General features: G+C 35.9%; 4 protein-coding genes across 5 annotated transcripts; 3 read left to right on the top strand and 1 right to left on the bottom strand.

Annotated features, from left to right (window-relative positions):
- Positions 1–360: 360 nt before the first annotated feature.
- On the bottom strand, positions 361–3,912 carry LOC106163973 (uncharacterized). Of its 2 annotated transcripts, none has more exons than XM_013541720.3 (5): positions 3,778–3,912; positions 3,006–3,255; positions 2,329–2,571; positions 1,320–1,491; positions 361–1,019 (listed from the first exon to the last, which is right to left on the bottom strand). In XM_013541720.3, exons 1-5 carry the CDS (start codon positions 3,891–3,893, stop codon positions 895–897), a joined length of 906 nt encoding a protein of 301 aa, XP_013397174.2. In that variant the 5' UTR covers positions 3,894–3,912; the 3' UTR covers positions 361–894. The 2 variants fall into 2 exon arrangements, with proteins under 2 accessions (XP_013397174.2, XP_013397175.2); XM_013541721.2 differs by having other exon boundaries at positions 1,320–1,479.
- Positions 3,874–11,982, top strand: LOC106163972 (uncharacterized). The gene is made up of 13 exons (XM_013541717.2): positions 3,874–4,027; positions 5,806–5,922; positions 6,086–6,253; positions 6,721–6,839; positions 6,970–7,047; positions 7,315–7,465; positions 7,684–7,898; positions 8,156–8,323; positions 8,581–8,692; positions 9,444–9,497; positions 10,028–10,222; positions 10,514–11,574; positions 11,839–11,982. Exons 2-12 carry the CDS (start codon positions 5,844–5,846, stop codon positions 11,545–11,547), a joined length of 2,373 nt encoding a protein of 790 aa, XP_013397171.2. The 5' UTR covers positions 3,874–4,027; positions 5,806–5,843; the 3' UTR covers positions 11,548–11,574; positions 11,839–11,982.
- A 2,859-nt stretch (positions 11,983–14,841) lies between these two features.
- On the top strand, positions 14,842–16,430 carry LOC106169081 (protein mab-21-like 3). Its single transcript, XM_013548414.2, has 3 exons — positions 14,842–15,370; positions 15,555–15,937; positions 16,164–16,430. The coding sequence occupies exons 1-3, from the start codon at positions 14,842–14,844 to the stop codon at positions 16,428–16,430; spliced, it is 1,179 nt and encodes a 392-aa protein (XP_013403868.2).
- LOC106163928 (protein mab-21-like 3) lies at positions 16,431–20,727 on the top strand. Its single transcript, XM_086995836.1, has 3 exons — positions 16,431–18,215; positions 18,673–19,055; positions 19,299–20,727. The coding sequence occupies exons 1-3, from the start codon at positions 17,690–17,692 to the stop codon at positions 19,542–19,544; spliced, it is 1,155 nt and encodes a 384-aa protein (XP_086851962.1). The 5' UTR covers positions 16,431–17,689; the 3' UTR covers positions 19,545–20,727.
- Positions 20,728–20,786: the final 59 nt, after the last annotated feature.

The following is a 20,786-nucleotide window of genomic DNA, read 5'->3' as shown; positions in this document are numbered from 1 at the left end:
AATTGCCTTTTTTTCTTGAGGAGTATTTGATTTGGCAAAAAAATCCAGGAAAGGAAAGTTAGATGGCGAAACAGGTGCTTCAGTAACTATAAAATTACATAATATTGATATTGAAAAATACAAAAAAACTGGTAGATTTTCAAATACGGCAAGCATTTTGACTCTTCAATTGATTTTACTATAAACCTACACAGTTTATTCTGAACCAAGTGGCATTGGTCTAAATTTAATATTGTAAATTCTGTTTAAATGTGATTTCCTGATTGAATTACTCGACTTTGATTTAAAAAAACACATAAGAAAGTTTTTGAAAGTTTATGGAAAACTATGCTATTGCAGTTACTAACCATCAGGCTCTGATATGTCGACATAACTGTGTTCAGCTTGCCTTTGGCTACTTTTATTCAAAAACAGGTCAACAGAAGCAAAAAAACATTCATAACCCAAATGCCTGATGCAAGTTTCCTACAATATAACCGTATATATACAACGTTAATTGGAAAATTGCTTGAAATTAAAATTAACAAAGTCTGTACAAATATATTAAAGGCATTATCATATGCCTATTTACATTTCAACTGTCTTAAGGAGAGGTTAAGATGGTTGATATTTGGAGAGGATGAGGCAGCTAAAGATCTTTTGGCAGACTGACAATGTTAATCAGGAAAGATGACAAGCTTTTTTTCCCTAAATTTTTCCAACATTTTAGGCTGCATATTTATGGATAGTCTATGAAAATAGACTGCAATCTTTATTCATGATTTTCCCCTTTGGTGACAAATAGTTCTATCAAAAGCATATGTTTATTATAATGTTCCTGAGGAAGTATGCATTTTGCCATAAAATATCCAGGTCTCCTAGCTCTGGATAGCTATCCTGGAACAGGTTGGAGCCTCAGCTGTCAGGAGTCCGCTTTACTGCATGAAGCATGTAATTAATGCTGGTATCTCTAATCCAATCCCATCTGTTTGTGAGAAGGTTGTAAAACATACCATGGACCTGGCGAGTGCTGCAATCATCTGAAATATAGGACATACAATTTTGCCTCATCAAATGTATCGCCTATTCCCAAAACAAAATTGTGACAAAAAGAGCTGCATTACTCAAACATATTTAAAAAGATTATTTTTTCCTGGCCAGTTTAAACATTTGTTTTGCATATTAACATTAACATCATACTATTAACAAATTACTTGGGTTTTAGCATCTGCATGTATTAATATAAAATATGTGTACCAGTACAATAGTTACCCCTGTATTTACCTGTTTAATATCTGATCACAACTAGTTGCAACTTTATTTCTCCTTTTTATACTTACATTTATCTAACAAGTCTTGCAAATCTAATGGATCTATAAATTTACTCCAATCATGGGTTCCTACAGGTACTATTTTTAGAAGTCTTTCTGCAGCAACAATGCTCAAGGCATAAGACAGGTTGGTTTTGTTGAGGGTTGTAAAAAACAATGAGCCATCAGGCTGAAAATAAAACTACGCATTCATTATAAAAACACTGAACATAAGTGACAGAGATAAGTTTCTCTTGAAACAGCACGTAAATAAGTAAATAATGCTACTGAATTTTTACCCCAAGGGAATCCTTCTTACAAAGAAGTCAAAAATCATACCTGAAACTACCCCGGTAGGCAGAAACCTAGTGCTCACATTCAATGATTTACATTAATCCAAGTTCATTTATTAATTGCATATTTTTAGTAAAAAAGCTTAATAGTCTTACTGACATTATATCAGCAATTTTAATAATAAAAATCGACATTGATTTAAAACCCCAGTACACAAGTCTCAACACTATTTACAAATATATTAATATAATATTTTTAAATATAAAACCACTACTTTTAAAGGTACAATACATGACTGCTATGCCAAACATGTATGAATGGTAGAGAAGCAAACTGACCCACCCACCAATAATCTGAACAGTAATAAGACATGTCTACCAATGATTATCAGTGAAATAAAAAAAGAATTGCAATAAAGATAAGGATAAGTGCTAGTATGTTTACAAAAGTGAATTATTATTTCTTATCATTGAGCATAATTAAATAAATAAACAAAAATTGGGTTTACATATGATTTTCTTTTTGTGAGATAAAATTCCATGCCTAAAATATTACCGACGTCCATGGCCTGCAGATTCCCAATGACAATCTTGTCAACTGACAGGAACTAGTCTGCTGTGAACCTCTACCCTTCACCCAAGTACACTGTATCTGGTAATGGAGAGGTGAGTTCCAATTGTTCACTGAAACTCAGGCTGAAGAATATTGGCATTAATGACAGTTTTGTTAAATTGTCTATACTCACCATAACTAAGTCACTGCAGGCTCTGACAAAAGTCTCTGTATCTGCCACATGCTCAAGGATTTCAGAAGCAACAACTGCATGAAATGATCCCTTTTCCTTTGGTAGTAAATCCTCTATTTCACAGTTTATATATGTCAGGTGTTTCTCTAGACTGGAATCATGAGAACTGTGTAGCTTAGCCACTCTGTGGTTTTTTTCTGAAGCATCTACACCAACAACAGTTGCACCAAGTCTTGCAAGTGGCTGAAATTAACAAAATTAACAATTTACTTTTGGGTCATGCTTTATTTCCTTCACCATAACAACTGATATTTGTGTACCCACCACTGCCTGTCAATTACGTATAGTGTCTTTACGTGGAATTTAACAACATTGTACATGCATCTCCTTAGAAAAGATTTGATGAAAAGAAAGAATGGAAATATAATGTAAACTGGTGGGCTAATGCTTCATTTTACCTTCCATCTTTTTAGCTATGACATGGATTTACAAATGTTGTTGGATTTATGCTGAACAAGCATTCGAAACACTGCAATAAATATTGTAAAAGTATCAAATTCATACTTGATCTCAATCTCAGTGCAGGACAAAAAAGCGATACTGCCAAGACTGCCATTCAGTGGAGTCAACAAAATTGTAGTGAAATGAGAAAAGATAAAAAATAATGACAAACATACTTCACTCAGAAATCCACCTCCACTTCCTGCATCCAGAATCCGCAAACCTTTTAATGGACTGGATGTTATGGACTTCTCTGGCACTAAAGTATCTCTTATAAATGGTACACGCAGCTGATTCATTGCATGTAATGCTTTCATTTCCCCATTTTCACTCCACCAATTATTGGCAAGTTTGTTAAACTTTTCTATTTCATCTTTATCTATTGTGCTCCCATAATGAGTTCCTTCGTGTGTTTGAACAAAGTCCCTTTGAAACAGCAGAAAGAAACATATAATTAAATTATTAAATTAATATCAACTTCTTCAACAAATTTAATACACACACACTCACTCACTCATGCACGCATGCACACACACACACACACACACACACACACACACACACACCTCTTGGTAAAAGAATAGGATAGAGTCCACCATATTATATGGCATATGTAGTAGACATTACTGAGGTGGGTTAAATTTTCAATAACTGTCCCACCGCACTTTTCGTCAGTACCTAGACACTATAGTGTGCATGATTTGTGTAGTTTTTACTATAGCTTAAAGGTTAGTTACCCATTAACCAATCAAGGTGACAGCCAAGCAAAACTGACCTAAGCTGTCTGCGTAGTTGCCTCAGGTACAGATTGTCAAAACTTGAGTACTGTACTGTGATGTACATGTACATTGTACAATGTACATGTACTGCTGGTAACGGTAACTTATTCAATCGAGACAATGTTTTGAGACCGTTGGGGGCCAAAGTATTTTCATCTGACGATCTTACCTTCTAGACAAGTGAAAATTTCTCACTAAGAATGCATCATGTAAAGTGACACCTTTTGAGTTGAGGATACGGTGCAAATGCCTTGTGAAAACACACTGTACATTGAGGGAACCCATGGTTTCCGGAAGTGACCGGATGTTAACTGAAATGCGAATAGCATTATGGGAAAATGTAGAGGAAGCCATGTTTGCAACAATGCTCTTCGAGATAAAGATTTACAAATAATGGTATATTTTTACATCTACTGAAGGTAAAGATTTACGTAACGAAGATATAGCCTAGCTTTAATAGTATTCCATTACTGTAGCTTGGTATTAATTAAATTGCATTATCTTACCTCATTATTTACCGCCACTTTAGAAGAAAAAACATTAACTATTTTAGGTATATCAGAAAAATTTTCAAACTGATCAGAAAATTAAAATACTTATATCATCTGAAAGGTAATGCAAAAACCGGATGAAATCATTTGGAATTTTTTAAATATTCCTACAAGCAACAAAGGTATTGAAGTTTTTTAACTGCAAAAATCCACCAAAAGTGTCCACACTTCTCAGCTCAAAACCTGTGCCCACTGACCAGCAGTGATCACTCAGGCGCAGCAGAGCACCCTGTGTGTCTTTGTGTGCTCAGCCTATTGTCTGGCTCACATAGCCTGTGACTAATCAGGGCAGAGCTATTTCCCTGTGGTAATTTTCACATCATGTAATATTGCGGATTAAATTAACTATACTTCGCAACCTTCAAATTTCATGATTTTTCTACATAATATAGCAAATTTCATAAACTTTGCTGGATATAAATTTCAAAAAGATGATACCAGCACTTACCTGAAATTTTTTAGCATTTTGTAGAGGCAAAACTTAAAACAAGCAGAACCGAAACTTGTCAAAGACTGCAACATGGGAAAATCATGTGACCGGATTTTACTCTTTGATTTACAACTTATTTAGTTAATGGCTTGTATTAGTTTTTTTACGCAGCGCTAAAAGAGAGATTTAAAAAAGGGGTTCCATAGGCGAACTGTCAGCAGGCCGACTTCAGTTTAACACTTCACTGCCCGTGGACAGTTACGACTGTAGCGCCCCTAGCGGATTGTGATCTACCTAACTATTTGTCGATGATTCGAGGTAAAGTACATAGATTAAGCAGTTGATCTGTGGGTCGTCAATTGACAGTGGTATCAGGGTCCCCAACCTTTCTACAAATCAGAAAAAACCTGGAAAGTGACTTCGCCTTTTCTAGTCAGGGAAAAACCAGAATTTGAGAAAAGTAATAATAAGGGGATTTTGTTTTATTGTTTGGTCAGACTTTCTCGACTTGTGCCCACACCAAATAGCGAATGCCTTGGGCCTGTAATAGGTGTTTATTGAAGTAGGAATGCTAGAAATGGATCTATTTTATGATCAGGAAATGTCACCATAAAATGCTGGGAACCCTGTTGTATGTACACTGGCTTTATAAGTGTATTTTGAATTATTTTGAGGATGAATACAAATCTCACCATCTCATTAAAGTCATAGAGAATTTCTGTAGATTATATTTTTTAAGTTGAATAGAAATAGATGATAAATGGAACTGACTGTATTAAAAGGGAATCACTGTTATTTCTTTCATCGGCCTGTTATGTATTACATGTATAGTATTAGTGCCATATATATGCTTATTTAGGTGTAAGTTGGTAGTGAAGTTCTTTGCGGGTGCTGTGCTTCTAGTTTATATATATATGTACTAGTTTATATATATATGTACTCAGTCTGACTCTATTCCTGGTTGTGTTCAACTGGTTTGACTGCAAAAAAGTTCTTAATCTGAAGCTGACTGTGAAACTTATTAGATATTTAGCATGGGTTGCCACATCCATGCTTGCTCTTGTTGAGAAGATGTTGTATTTTTTCTCTCAAATAGTCAGTTACTTGCAGTCACTTGTTGATTGTAGATTTGCCTTATTTAGTTCCATTTTGGAAAAGGAAAATGTGATCTTTCTTACCACATATCTACTTCTGAGCATAGTGTCTTTGATGTTAGATTACAGGTATTGAAGAGGGAGATAATAACTTTCCACAATGTGGCCTGCTGCACAGGGGGGCTGGGGAACATGGCCCATTCAACAAGCTGCCTATCAACATATTCCACATGAGCAAGGTATGAAGTGATAAAATATTAAAATCGCAATAAATTTTGTTTATACACTTCACTTTGACATTTAATCTTAAAGAAGAAAGGGGCTTTTTGAAAACTAGTCATTGTATGTTGCTCTGTTCATTTCTGCAATTATGATTAATGCATAATTGTTGTTATTTTTAAGTTGACTGGGCAGCATTAGCAAAGCAGTGGATATCACAGAAGGACAATTTGGAAGCAGCACAGCAAGGGAACCAACCTGTTGAAGGCAATCAGAATCAGGCAGCACCACCTGACGGTGGCCAAGGTCATGCTGCAAATGTTGCTGTGGAAAATGGAAACCAAAATACAAGTTAGTTTGTTACTCAGTAAATAGAACAATGTGAACTGCAATTTTTTTTAATCCTTCAATGCAGTTTTGTTTTGTTTTTTGATTATGTTTTATTTGTAAAAGTCAGATGAAATTCAGGGGTGGATCCAGAGATATTTTCTGACAGTCTTCCAAATTATCTTTGTTGATCCGTCCTCCATTTTTGACCGTCTTCCGACAGAAAAAAATGGATACCCGTCAATGTTAACTTAAAAATCTGACCGTCTTCCGGAAGACCCAGAAGACTGCCTAAATCCGCCCCTGAAATTATTTTCATAAACAAAATTGGGAAAAGGTTTAATATACATTAAGCATATTTGTTGTAGGTCACTCTTTCAAACTAGAAAATTCATATATATATATATGTAAAAGCATGTTATTTTTTTTATTTAGAGTGGTTTCATCTGTCATTTAGTATTTTACGTCACCAAATCTTTCTCTTTGAATAGGTTTTAGTGGTGCAGAAGGGAGCTACCCCATGGGAGATCAGAACCAGATGACTGGAGGCTGGGGATGGGGGATGCATGGATGGGACATGGGAGGATGGGGAATGCAGGGAGAAATGAAGGTATGTGCTAGTGTGAATAGAAAGTTAAAAGTAATATGGAAATACAGTATTTATCAAATTAATGTGAAAAGTATTTAATCCCTTGGTTCTCTGGTAATCTTTTCATAGTAATTTTGTTTTGCTGCTTTAGGAGGCACAGACATTTGATTATGGGCATGGCAATCAAGGGTATACCCAGTCATTTGACTACAACCACGGAGGATTCCAGGTAGGTTCATTATGTACTACACATTGTATATATTTTTTGTACGATCCCATGACATTTGTGAACAACTAAAGAATTGTCATTTTCTTTTTCTGAGTGTAAAAGCATTGCTTGTTGTTGAAATGATACATTTTAGCTGGTATTTTTATTTGGCACACAAGGAACAAATATCTTTGTTCAAAAAGATAAGAGAAGCATAACAACATTGTCATTGCTTGGTGGAGGCCATTAGGTAGTTGCCACGAATTTCAACACCTGTATTACCTTCAGGGCTTTGAGAACTATGGAGGTGATGAATACACATACTGGAATGAGGGTCCCCCTGGTGTCGGAGACCAAGTGCCTGGGCCAAGAGGAGGCAGAGGGAAAAGGTCGCCACAGTCATCCACCATAGTACCAGAAGATGATACCACTGTCATTGGTCAGTGAAAAGAAAAATCAAAATAAATGAAATAACTGGAAAAACAATTTTATTTACAGAGGAAATTACTAATGCCATTATTGTTAACACATAAAATCAATAACTGTGGTAGTTTTTTCTTATTTGGCACCTTATTTTAATGAGTTCTTGAACTTTTATAGAAATATAATGTTGAAAGTGAGTTATATCTCTGCTTTACAATTTTTGTAATTTGTTAGATGCTGCAAAGAGACGAACCCTTCCAGCATGGATCAGAGAAGGTCTGGAAAAAGTTGAACGTGAAAAACAGAAGAAATTAGAAAAAGAGCAGCGTGAAAAAGAACTTAAAGAGGCAAGGGAAGCAAGGGAAAAGGCAGAGAAGTTAGCACTGGAAGAACTAGAAAAAGAAAAGTCTGGCAGTGGTAGTCCAAAGATGCCAAAAAAGAGCAAATTTGTAAGTTTCTGTATAAAAGTATTTTGCAAAAGAAAAAAGAAACAAACAAAGGGAAGCGTGGATTGTGAGAAATAAAAGGGTCATATAATCCAAAATGATATAATCAATTTGTTTATCCATTTGGTCATCTATTATTGATGCTTTTTAAGCCATTTATAAACTGGATTATTGTTTAAAAATTAGTTTTATGTTTATTTTTTTTTTATAATTTATGTTGAAAAATAAACTAAATTGTCTTTAATATGTATTGTTTGTAGGATGATTCTGATGAAGATGAAGAAGAAACAGATGAACAAAATGAACGACTCTCTCCTAAAGTGGACCAATCTGAAAATCGAGAAAAAGAAGCTGAAGCAAAACCTAAATGGAAGAAAGCAGCTCCCACTATTGACACCAGGACAGAGGAGGAAAAACAGGCAGATTTTGTAAGTTTTGATGAACTGGTAATCCTACAGTCAGATACAGTAAATACATAGAGTTTAGAGTTCAAGATGTTAAAGAATCTACATAACTTCCAGTAGGACTGTATCCAAACTTAGGTTATAATTATAAAGGTTTATGGTTATTGTACACTGTCTACAATTATTATGCTGAATTAGTCAGTCTCTAGTTTGTAGGTGATGATTTGACAACATTAAAAAGTTAGCAGATAGTAGTTTGCCATATCCATGTATTATTTAAGATGATGCGTGTCCGCCGTATGCTGACAGAGATTTTGCTGGAGGTGACTGGTGAAGAAATTCATGGTGTAGCTAAAGAGGTGTACCAAAGAGCTAAAACCAAGGCTTCTAAAGGTATTGACTGGGTGTGTCACTTGTGTCATCAGCCGTCAATTGGTCTCTTGATACTCGTATTTTCTAATAAACATTTTGTGCAATGACTCAAGCTGCCACTTAAAAGATAATGATGCATTTCATGAACTTTGATGGCAGTAAATGCATTTAATAGAAAAAAACTTTATAAATGAAAAATTATACACGTTTGTGTAAAGGACGCTTAATTGTTTATGGTTTTTACCAAGTTACTTGATTTTATTGTGCAACTATTTGCAACTGATATTATAAAAATTATGAGTATTTTTTATATTTTTGTACCTTTAAAATTTTTGAGACTTAACATAATAAAACAAAGCTCGTTAGCAGGCCTGTTTTGAGCAATGTATTAGCCTCAACCTGGGCAACTATATTGTTTGTTAGTAATTTTCTTGTTTTGTTTAAAGTATGACAGGCGAGTTAAAAGATCATTAGTGCTTAAGAATTTGAAAACCAGTTTAATGGATATGACCAAGTAAAAAAAATCAGATGTGTACATTTTGACATTTCCATGCTTATTTAAGTGGTTCAGTTGTGCATATTTTCTTTATTGAGATGAAGTAGTATCATATCCCAGGTTGATTGCTAAAGCGCCTTTGATATTCCCTTTAACTTGACAGTTGTATTGCAGATGAACAGAAGGGGTATTGCTACAGGCATCCCTTTAGGTATGCAGTGATGGTACAGACAGTATCTTTCTTATACTAATGTGTTTGTATGTATACATGTAAAGCTCCAGCAAAGCAGCTAGCCTCCTCAACTGCTTTGGCATCTATAACATCGCTTGGTAAGTGCTAAACACAACTTAATATTCAGTCTCTAAAATATAATGTTGACATTTGGCATTTTCAGGCAAAATGTTTTTTTTTTTTTCACTTCATTACTGTAAAGCTCAATGCATTTATGAATGAATGGCAAATTCATTTATTTTGATTGCTTGGAATTATATCATCATGGTGAAATTTTTGTCATTAGTGTTTTTACTTAAACTTCAAAATTGTAGCTTTTTATATTAAGCTGTCTGCAGCACCTGTTGTTGGCATGCTGTTATCGCCCAGTAAAATAATAGGGGGTGGGGAATGATTTTGGGTGAGAAGTTAACAGTTATTATTTTTTTTAACCAGGAGGTGCTGTTGAATGCTGATATTGTTATGCTTGTATCATGTCTTAATGATTTGAATATTGAAACATTTAATTTCTAATGCATAAGTATACGGGCAAAAAAAAATCTTAATAAAAACAGTGCCTGCTTTTCTTGGTACTTTGAGTCACTCCAATTTTTATGTGTGTACTTAAATTACACAAACACTGTTGTAGGGCTAGGCTATGGGTCTGGTAGTGAGGATGAGGCAGATGAGAGCACTAGGGAAGAAGATAATGATGAGGAAGAAGACTCTGATGATGAGCTTCAAGAGACAATTCGACGCAGGTTGATAGAAGAAGAAGAGCGGCAGCTGAAAATGGAACAAGCAGAGGCAGCTAGGTTGGAAGAGGAAAGGCAACTGAAGTTAGGTATGTACATGTCATGTACAGGAATAGAAAAAATGAGCCAGATTTCAGTTTTGGAATTCTGCATTGAATTCTGTGATCTTTTAAGTTATTTATTTGGAAGAAAAAAGGCGATTCCAAGCTGAAAAAAGGTAGACATTCTTCTCATTAGATCATTTAAAGGCCAGTAAATATTTTTATCATGTGAATCTGAATATTAATCTGACCATTTGCAAAAGCATCTTCATTTTTGGAATTTTGAGGAAAAAAATTTAACAGACATTGATGACTTGTATATTCTTAATGCCTTTTTAGCCAAAGGAGATAGTACAGAGCATGGAAATGTTCCTCCACCAGAAGTTCTGGCTCCTGCACTGCGTCCATTTGAAAACAGATACAGTAACATCCCAGGTCTTGATGTCAAGGATGAGGAGAAAACCACTGAAGAGCAGAAAGACAGGAGTAAATCCCATAATAGGCATTTTTCTAGGGAAAAAGTTGATGGCTCTCAAATAAAAAGTTCTAGGCTAAAAGACGAAGTAATGGAGAAGAAAAGGAAACACTCAGAAAGTTCATCTTCATCTGATAGTTCGTCTGATAGCTCTGATAGCAGTGGGGAAAGTTCTGATTCTAGTAGTAGTAGTAGTAGATCGAGTACACAACAGAAACTTAAGGATAGGAAAAGGTCTCGTCAAAGTCACCAGTCAAGAAGTGAAAGTAGGGATAGAAGAGGTAGCAGGGAAAGGAATATAGATGGGGATGAACATAAGGTTAGAGACAAAGGCAAAAGAAGGGATGGTGGAAAAGACAAGGACAGGGACAGACATAAAGAAGACATAGACAAAAAATATCGAGACAGGGACAGAGAGAAAGAAAGAGATAGGGACAGAAAAAAGTATCCTGAAAGAGAAAGGGATAGGTATAAATCTGACAGAAAAGGTAGTAGGGAAAGACACAAGAGCAAAGAAAGGGAAAGGAGTAGAAGTAGGGATAGAAGGCCTAGGGACAGAGACAGAAGTGGAAGTAGGGAGAAAAAGAGACGTAGGGATTCAAGTAGAGACAGACGGCATTCATATGACAGAGACAAACACCATAAGGAGAAATATTACAACAGAGACAGTAGTTCAAAAGACAAAAAGCCAAGAAGGCATACAAAATCAGTGTCAGACTCCAATGAGAGTCCAGGCTATGATGATTCCCCTCAGAGACACAAAAAGAAAAAGAAAAATAAACACAGTGAAGGCAAGGAAAGAAGTAGTAAGAAATCACGCAAGGATAAGCAGCAGTCGAGGTCTGAAAGTGATGAGGAGTCAACAGATGGTAAGAGATCAAGTCGGAAAAGCAAGTGAACTGCTTGATAGGTGGGACAGACTTTGGTAAGCTTAAAGAATATTTTAATACAAATGATTTAAATGATGCATCATAGAAGATGGCATAGATAGCCAGCATTTGCTGAAATTGTTTCATTACTATCTGTAGAACTTTGTCCCTTGAAAGAATTTGAAGGAAAGGCTTGAACTTAAGAACAGTGTGTTGATTTTTTTTTCATAGAATGAAAGATGGAACATGACTAGAGTATGCTCTGCTACACTGAAAAGTTGATTGGTGCCCTTATTTAATGAGTGCTTATATTTTTTTAGGGTGGAGATCAGCTGGGACACATGCTTCAAGTGGATATAGAACTTATATGGTCTGTGAAAATGTGCTGTGCAAATCTTTAAGATCAATTTCTTTGAAATTTTGTAACTTTTAATTATACATGTATTATTAAATTTTATTAAGCAGTTGTCCTGTTGCCTTTTTGTGTCATTGGTAATTACACAGGACGAGGGAAGGGTGAAACTTGAAAATGTTATGGTTAAAACTGGAGGTTTGATTTCAAAATAATGTAAGTTGTGATTGATCAGCACCATATTACTGAAATTGGCCATGCCTCAGTATCTGAAATGAATGTATTAGCAGTAAAATGAACATAAATCCTTTATTATTGTAGTTTTGAAAGCCACTGAATTAAAAGCAGAGTCAAGTAAAAGAAAATGTTTGAATTGATTATTTGTTCTAATGTCCACTATGTATAAGTTTATGTGATGCATTGAATCAGATGGGGAACATCACATGTAACATTTGAAATATGAACTATGCATTTAGTTTATAAAGCTGTAACATGTTTTGTATGCTTTTACTTTACACCTTTGACCAAAAGATAAATTTTAACCTTGATTCATAAATAATTTGCAAATTAATATTGACAATAACTCTGCCTAAATCACTGAATTTGTTTGTGTAAAAGTATGTAAAATTCATCAGGGGTCCTGTCCTAAACTGTTTTTATTAGTAAAACAAATTGTATGCTAACTTTCTAAGCACTCTCCACCATAAAAAGTAAGAGACCCTCCCACTAGTCGCTGACAGTGAAATCTAGACAAACTTGCATGTTATGTATTTATTGTATAAAATTTAATGTAATTGCCTTGAGTGATCTGAAACCACACACCCCTCAATAAATGAAAGTAGGAAATGATCATAAACAAAATTTGTTAAACAGTGTAGAAGGATTAATTGCAGAAAATGCCACAAACAGAAAATTTAAAACTGAATAAGATGGATGGCAAAAGACATTTAAAATTGGTGAATTTTGGGGCAGTTGTTACTTCAGCAATGGCTGGTGTTAACAAATTTGAAGTAAATGTATGGAACTATATTCACAGAGTACTGATCAACCATCAATACACAAATATATAAATGCATCAGCACTAATACAATGTTTAGCTCCTATCAACTGAAACAATGCTGGCAGTATCTTATGGGATTAAGCCCTTAGCCACGAGAAAATTTACTAAGAAATAATATAAATACCTAGTCTACATAAAGAAAATTAAACAAGCTTTTCAGAAAAATATGTATGGTGTACACTAGATGATTGTGTCGCTGTTGAGAAGCAGTGCACATTGCTTCGAAGAAGAAAAAAAAAAGAGGGGGGAGGGGGATGTGTTTGAACCAATATAAAGTAGTCCTACAATTACCACAGTTTTAACGTTTCAGCCTATGCACATGGCCCAATGTACTGAATAAAAGCTTATATAGGCCTACTTGTTTGATGGGCATTGCATTAAGTTTGAACATTGAATTATTGGATAAAATATTTGAAATTTAAGCAATCATACGGATTTGTAAAATTCGACCTGTCTTTACACCTTTTTGCACTTGGAACAACAAAAAAGGCAGTTGTGGCATTGAATAAATGTGTTGGACGGCAACGGCATGGATGGACACGCTCGGCTATCATCTTGGCCCGGTTAATAAGCCTGAAAACAACTTAAGAATACCGTAATAGAAAAGAAAACAATGGTGTGTTTTTGTATATATATTGTTGAATTCAGATTTCATATAAACAGCTTTTGGATCACCCTAAAACCAATTCCAGTTACCTTAAATAGCCAGTTTTCTATTTATCACACAGCCCCTTTATGGTAATTTAATTATATTTGTTAAGCGATTCACCAATTTATTTATTTTTTTCATGTGTGGTAGAAAAGTTATGTATTCTTAGGTCGTTTCTATGGTGTTTAGGTTAATTATTCGATCAAGCGGTGACAGCTGAGAGCATGGGAACCATGAACAGACACAGATAATCATGTATATAGAGACATAAAATGTGTAAAATCATTTTGTTCAGATGACAAAGAGCCATTAAAATGTCTTAAAATTAGATTTTCAGGTTATGAAAGCTAATTCTGCATTCCAAATAACGAGGTAATGTACAGATGGGGGCGTCTCGATAGTCCGAAGGTTCATTGGTCCGAAGGTTCATTGGTCCGAAAAGTGGTAACATTTTTATCGATTTTTTAATCAGGGGTTCATTGGTCCGAAGGTTCTATAGTGAACATTCGGACCAATGAACCTTCGGACTATTGAACCTTCGGACTATCGCTACGGCCCCGTACAGATTGTAGGACCTGTGTTCATAATTGGAGCATGGAACAGATAAAATGCGGGCTTACTGTTTAAAAAATGAAAACTCTAATGTTATGATGGTAAAACCCCATTAAAATGCGTAAAAACACTTTTGTGTGGGTGACAAAGAGCCATTAAAACTTTTTTAGATTATGAAAGCTAATTCTGCATTCCAAAATAACGAGGCAATTTATGCAATAAACCGCCTTAGGACCACCTGTTATAATTGGAGCATAGAACAGTTGAAACACAGGCTTCCTGCATTATGACGATATATAATGAAAACTAATGTTATAATTATAAAATTCCACTAAACAATATTTTGTAGAAATTCATGGCCTCCAACTACAGCTGTAAGATATAGGCATCATACATGTGACTGAAAGGGGCCGCAGCAATAGTCCGATGGTTCACTATAGAACCTTCGGACCGATGAACCCTTCATTGAAAAACCGATGAAAATGTAACGACCTAATTAAGACCAATCAACCCTTTGGACTATCGAGAGGCCCCCCGATTCACACACGCATGCGCAGAGGTTCTGTATTCCGCAAACATTTTATCCTCAGTAGGGTTTTTCCGAACCCCAAAATAGGAGTATAACACGTCAATCCTGTCTGGCCTAGCTTACGTGGCAATCGAGGAGATAAACTTTATTCGGTGAATCGAGCGAGTCGGATATATTGAACATGTCTCTTAAGAATGAAGTCCTGGAGACGTATTTCCGCAACCATGTCCAAATGAAATGCGATGAAACAAAAAAATCGGTGGGAATTGTTATGCCAGTCATTGATAAAATTTTGAGGGAAATCAAGAAAAAGGACTCCCGTTTCACTGTGCAGCCTGTCTATGCTGGAAGTCATTGGCAAAATCTTAAGGTTGAAAGAGCTGATGAGTTTGATGTTAGCGTCATCCTGTCCCTGCCAGAAACGTCTTCGCGATGCAGCGACCCTCTGCGATGCTTTGGATTCGATCGCGATGTCGATGACCCGCTGAAAAGCATCCCCTACGATTTGCAAATAATCAGGGGACCCAGAAGCCTTCCAAGTCCACCACCAGGATATTGTTGTTGGAAGCTGCAAGAGAATGAAAGCCCGCCCATGCCAAGTTGGAGTAACTTGACAAACATGACCTTTGACGGTTACCTCGTCCCATTTTTGGTCAAAAAGCAATTTCATGGGCTTCTAAACGAAGCGATTCGTGATTTGAATTTGCAAAGTGAGTCAAAGTCTCTCTCTCTCTCTCTCTCTCTCTCTCTCTCTCTCTTTTCTTGAAGAAGAGAGAGAGGCGAAATTTTATTTCCCAATTCTATTATTTCAAATTATAATATTTTTTGGTTTCATTTTGATATAAGAGGGAATAGCTATCCTAATCAATCTTTAATTTTTTTTAATTGTTCTAGAGACCGTGAGCATGAGAGGACGAGTAAATGGACCGGCGCTTACAATCCGTATTGCACAGCAGGGCCATTTCTGTATTGACGTAGATTTCTCGGTGATAACCGAAGCGTTTCTACCTTTCCCATCAGAAATACAGTGGCCCCATCGCAATGCAAAGTGGCCCTCCCTAGAAAAGGTAGTAGACATCCGCGGGACTGGAGTGCAGACAGTTGCGAAGAAAAACTTCGATTGGATAATTTCCTTCCTGAAAGCAGAAAAGAAACTGATAGAAAACATCGACAGTGACGGTGGATGTCGTAAGAAGTCCCACCGCATCATGAAGAAACTTAATGAAGATGTGTGGTGTGATACGACCAGCCGTGTTATCACATCCTACTGTCTTAAGGTATAATGTGAAGTTCTAAACAGATTGTGAAATAAGCCTCATTTAAGGTGATCTCGCCAAAAAAGGTAATGGCGGTGGATAATAAACTGCACTCCTCACAGATGCAAACCCACTAATCTTTATAATGCATTATATTTGGAGTAATCATGTGCTACGTTTATTTATGGCGAAACATACATGTTCAATAAGTTGTGATGTGTTGTTTTTTTTTTAAATTTTATTTCAGAATATCTTATTCTGGGAGTGTGAAGACAGCCCTTACAGTGAAGACTGGTCAGTTGACAAACTAAGTGTCCGCGTCACTAGCATGATAGAACGTGTGAAAAAGGCAGCACAAGCTCGCAGTCTACCTATGTACTTTAACCCTGCAGTCAACCTTCTTCAGGACAAAGACTGCAGAGAACTGGACATAGCGGTCAAGAAAATCAGCGATTTTATGAAGTGTCCAGACAAGTCTTTTATGAAAAGAGGGGTGCTTCCTATTTCAAAATAATATCATTCTTAACTTGTAAAGCACGGACGAAGGCGACGAGGTTTCTAAGACTTCTAGATTATTCTTTGAAATGTGTGCCAATGTTTTAAAAAATGAAAATTCGAAATAATAATCACTACGATAAATGAATAAATAATAAAATAATAACTTCAAGAAAGAATTACTGCCAGAAAAATTCAAGCAGGGTAGTTTTTATACGAAAGTGCATGGTGGTGAAGGCGACGCCAAATGCAGGTGATGGTATAATGGTTAAGGGTTTCGAACTATACCTGCATTTGTCTTAAATATCATTCTTGTAAGTTTTACAAAATTAAGACAGTTTTCTTATAAATGTTAACAAGGAAGGTACACGACGACGTCAGATGCAAGTTATGTTAAAAGTCTGCTTAAAGAAAAAATAAACACCAACACTTCATTGTACAGGAGCATTACGTGATTCATGTTGATAAGCTACTATAAGTGCGTTCGTCTAGTATGATAATCCGTTATTTGAGCATACCGCGCCGGGCATGATGCCCTCTTTTGCTAATTCAAAGTTAAATATTTAACAACATTCTGCTGCTTTTTATGTGATACAGATGTACACCACTTAATTATAGTATAGCATATTTCTATAGAAATATTATCCACAATTAAAGCGATGCCAATAAAACCGATTTTAAACGAGTCCATAAATAAAACTGACTGTTTAAAATAATTTCATCAAATGTCAATTCAAAGTAATTGTCTGGTACGTCACGAATTAAACTATAGGACATAAATTGCAATTGTCTACTAAAAATAGAATAAAAATAAACTGAAATGTCCTTTCTCCTCAATTTTTGTCGAATTAAGAGACCTACATGTACATATACTTATGTTACGAACCATTAGTTTTTTAAGGGCGATCACTTGAAAATAACCCCGTACATGTATATGGTGTATTATCACAATTTGAAGCCAAATCAAATATTAGTTTTCAGTGAAATAAATATCAATTTAAAATCTATTTAAGTTTGGCGGTCTGTGTATGAAAACGAGGTTACTACGCGGAATGTTCCGTTGCTTATATTGGCATGGGGAATCCCCATCGTAATGTGAAAAATAAAACTCGGAAAGCAAAAGTATGAATTTTTCCACTTGCCATTAATAGGTTCTATTGTTAGGACTGGCGACAGACTGCGTTGTATTCTTATGTTAGAGAAGATAGCCTCGGTGTATATATATATACATGCGATAGCGTACGTACTAGCTAGAAATTGGACACGCACACGACAGAAATGATGGATCTTACGAATGATGTTCTGGAAGCCTATTTCCACAAATGTGTTCAAATGAATCGTGAAGAGACAAAGAGATCGGTGGAAATAGTTATGCCTGTCATTAACCAGATTCTGAAAAAGATCAAAAGAGATGATGAGCGTTTCAGTGGAGAGTCCTTCAAAGCCGGCAGTTACTGGCAAAATCTGAAGGTTGACAGAGCAGATGAGTTTGACATAAGCGTGCCCCTGTGTGCTCTACCAACACGATGGAATTGGAGTCAACATACGCCTCGATACTTTGACTTAAACATACCAGTACCTGATCCTGCAGAAAGCATTTCGTCTGACGTGAAAGTCGTCTCCAAAGCCGTAAGTCTTCCGCCCCCACAGCCAGGATATTGCTGTATCCATCTAAGCAGTCCAACATATCCTATATGGATAAATTCCAGCGACATGATCGTGGATGGACACATTGTTCCAATTTTGGTCAAATGGAAGTTCCAAGAGCTACTCGTGGATGCAATCCGCGACTTAGGTTTACAAGGTAGGCTATCTCTTTCTCTCTCTCTCTCCGTATTTGTGTTGCAGCTTTTACATTTTCATGCTAAAACCCATGTTGGGAAAAACATATTCTTCGAATTAGAAAGAAACTTTGATCGGTGTTGAGAATAAGGACTAACTATCACTTGTTATACATTCACGAAAAGAATTCCTACCGTGAAATTTGTGCCGTTATAAAACGACAAAACATCGTTATGTTTTGAGTATAAAGCATATTTTACTTAAATCAATAGCTAATATTAAAAATGTTGTGTAGGCGATTCCGCGAATGTTCCAGGTAAACAGCGTTTTTACTATTAGCTGTTTAGTGAATGAAATGAGTACACTATACAGTTGATGAAATCATTCTCTAATTATGTTTTACAGTGCGCAGTCTGCAGATAAAATGTTTAGGTTAATTACACGAAATATTATATGCATCTATGATCTATTGTTTTCAGACATCGTGAAAAAGATTAAACGGGTAAATGGCCCCGCACTATCAGTTCGCATCACAGTGGATGGTCATTTTCCTATCAGTGTTGACTTCTCAGTAATGGAAGAAGGATATACACCCTTCCCATCAAACATACAATGGCCTCGTCGAAATACAAAATGGCCCTCTCCAGCAAAAGCAGACGACATACGCAGGATGGGAGTGCAGACAGTTGCGAAAAAGAACTTCGACTGGGCGATTTCCTTCGTGAAAGCAGAAAAGAAACTGATAGAAAACATTGACAGTGACGGTGGATGTCGTAAGAAGTCCCACCGCATTATGAAGAAACTTAATGAAGATGTGTGGTGTGATACGACCAGGCGTGTTATCACATCCTACTGTCTGAAGGTATAATGTGAAGTTCTAAACAGGTTATGAAATACACGCCATTTACTGTGTTCTCTTCAAAATAGTAAAAGAACAATGACGGTGAACAGTTTACAGAACCCCTGGCCTCTTCCTCATGCAAACCCACTCATTTGCACGTCTTTATACTCGTAAATAAGAAATAAACACGTATAAAATTTATAATGGTGTAAACATGTAAAATAGGTTCTGCTGTTCAATTAATCACGATTATTATTATTTCAGAATATCTTATTCTGGGAGTGTGAAGACAGCCCTTCCAGTGAAGACTGGTCAGTTGACAAACTAAGTGTCCGCGTCACCAGCATGATAGAACGAGTGAAAAAGGCAGCACAAGCTCGCCGTCTACCTATGTACTTTAACCCTGCAGTCAACCTTCTTCAGGACAAAGACTGCAGAGAACTGGACATAGCGGTCAAGAAAATCAGCGACTTCATGCTCCGTCCACAAAGTTTTTTTGAAAAGCTATGAACACTTTTTATGTCACAATTGTTTAAACACCTTTGGTGGTGCGGGAATTTGTGCGATTGGATCGTCGAATATTGGATGATTGAATATTTATCAAGAAACATAAAAGAATGAAAAATTTAATTGAAAATAAAGCAGGTCTAGTTTAAGCACTTTATAAGGTGCTTTTTGTGATCGGGCGATATCTACTAGCGCAGTACTACTATACTTGTAGAAGGGATCAAATAAGTATTTTCTTGAAGGCCTACGGTTACAAATGATAGGCCACGCGACATTTTCAAAGAACTGTAGTGCAAGGACAAGCTGTTTCTCTAGATAAGAGTCGAACATTTCAAATTATTTTTCATTGAGCTAAGTTACTTATAAAACAGCTAGTGTCTAACAGTGACTAGTACTATTAGCGATAAAGGATCGATTCTAAGAATGTTTGGCCTATTCCGGTATTTCGTTACGTGTTCGTTAATACACAAACCACAATCCATATGATTGTGGATAAATCATTGATTATAAATTGTTTTACTGATATTAAGTAGACGAGCGTACGTGAGTAAGTGCACTTGCCAAATTTATGATGTTACCTTGATCTCCTGCATTCTATTTTAATGTTTTTTTTTTTTTTTTTGGGACTTTGGAATCTTAACTGGTATATCGAAATGGATAATTGATTCATATTATCTAACTTGGCATTATGCTGATTAACAATGGAAATTGCATCATCATCATTCTGACATTTATAACTGTATAAAATGATGACTGGATGACAAATTATTGACAGACAAAAGAGGAGTTTGAATACCAGCTTAAAGACGGAGAGGTGTCTTCACTCATTGCAAAGATTCATGGTGCAGCCAGAGAGGAGAAAGTGAGCTGTCTAGGGGAGGACCAGAGGGAGGACCACCTGTGGAACATGTGGACTAATAAAAAAATCAACTGACAAGCCTTTGACGAATGAACTTTATATTAATTTTTTAATTTATTTTTAAGTAGATTTTAACACACCAATATTGTGCAACACCATTGTTCATAACCCATAAAGAACCATTATTTAATTTGCAGGTTGTATAACTTGCATTCATTTGAGACAAGTAGGGTAAACGTAATAATTTTATATTTCATTTCTTTAAATTTTGCGTTAGGCCTACGTTCTTTTCCATATGTTTTAATAAATAAAGAATTGTGATAAGCATGTTTGTTAAAATTAACGTGTTTTATACCTGTACATTTGCTTAAAGTAGGCCTATTGGA

Source organism: Lingula anatina, chromosome 1 (assembly GCF_051362555.1).
Source record: "Lingula anatina isolate TDL-2025a chromosome 1, LinAna3.0, whole genome shotgun sequence".
Taxonomy (NCBI): domain Eukaryota; kingdom Metazoa; phylum Brachiopoda; class Lingulata; order Lingulida; family Lingulidae; genus Lingula; species Lingula anatina.
Note: the sequence above shows the minus strand (reverse complement) of the source record. Positions and strands in the feature narration are given on the sequence as shown.

Coding starts and splice junctions, on each gene's coding strand:
- LOC106163973 (XM_013541720.3), bottom strand. CDS start 3,893: ATGGGTTCCCTCAATGTACAGTGTGTTTTCACAAGGCATTTGCACCGT. Junction 3,256..3,777: donor AATTTTCACTTGTCTAGAAG/GTAAGATCGTCA, acceptor GCTGTTTCAAAG/GGACTTTGTTCAAACACACG. Junction 2,572..3,005: donor GAGGTGGATTTCTGAGTGAA/GTATGTTTGTCA, acceptor TGTTAATTTCAG/CCACTTGCAAGACTTGGTGC.
- LOC106163972 (XM_013541717.2), top strand. CDS start 5,844: ATGTGGCCTGCTGCACAGGGGGGCTGGGGAACATGGCCCATTCAACAA. Junction 7,466..7,683: donor AGATGATACCACTGTCATTG/GTCAGTGAAAAG, acceptor GTAATTTGTTAG/ATGCTGCAAAGAGACGAACC. Junction 10,223..10,513: donor GGAAAGGCAACTGAAGTTAG/GTATGTACATGT, acceptor ATGCCTTTTTAG/CCAAAGGAGATAGTACAGAG.
- LOC106169081 (XM_013548414.2), top strand. CDS start 14,842: ATGTCTCTTAAGAATGAAGTCCTGGAGACGTATTTCCGCAACCATGTC. Junction 15,371..15,554: donor TCGTGATTTGAATTTGCAAA/GTGAGTCAAAGT, acceptor TAATTGTTCTAG/AGACCGTGAGCATGAGAGGA. Junction 15,938..16,163: donor TCACATCCTACTGTCTTAAG/GTATAATGTGAA, acceptor ATTTTATTTCAG/AATATCTTATTCTGGGAGTG.
- LOC106163928 (XM_086995836.1), top strand. CDS start 17,690: ATGATGGATCTTACGAATGATGTTCTGGAAGCCTATTTCCACAAATGT. Junction 18,216..18,672: donor CCGCGACTTAGGTTTACAAG/GTAGGCTATCTC, acceptor TATTGTTTTCAG/ACATCGTGAAAAAGATTAAA. Junction 19,056..19,298: donor TCACATCCTACTGTCTGAAG/GTATAATGTGAA, acceptor TTATTATTTCAG/AATATCTTATTCTGGGAGTG.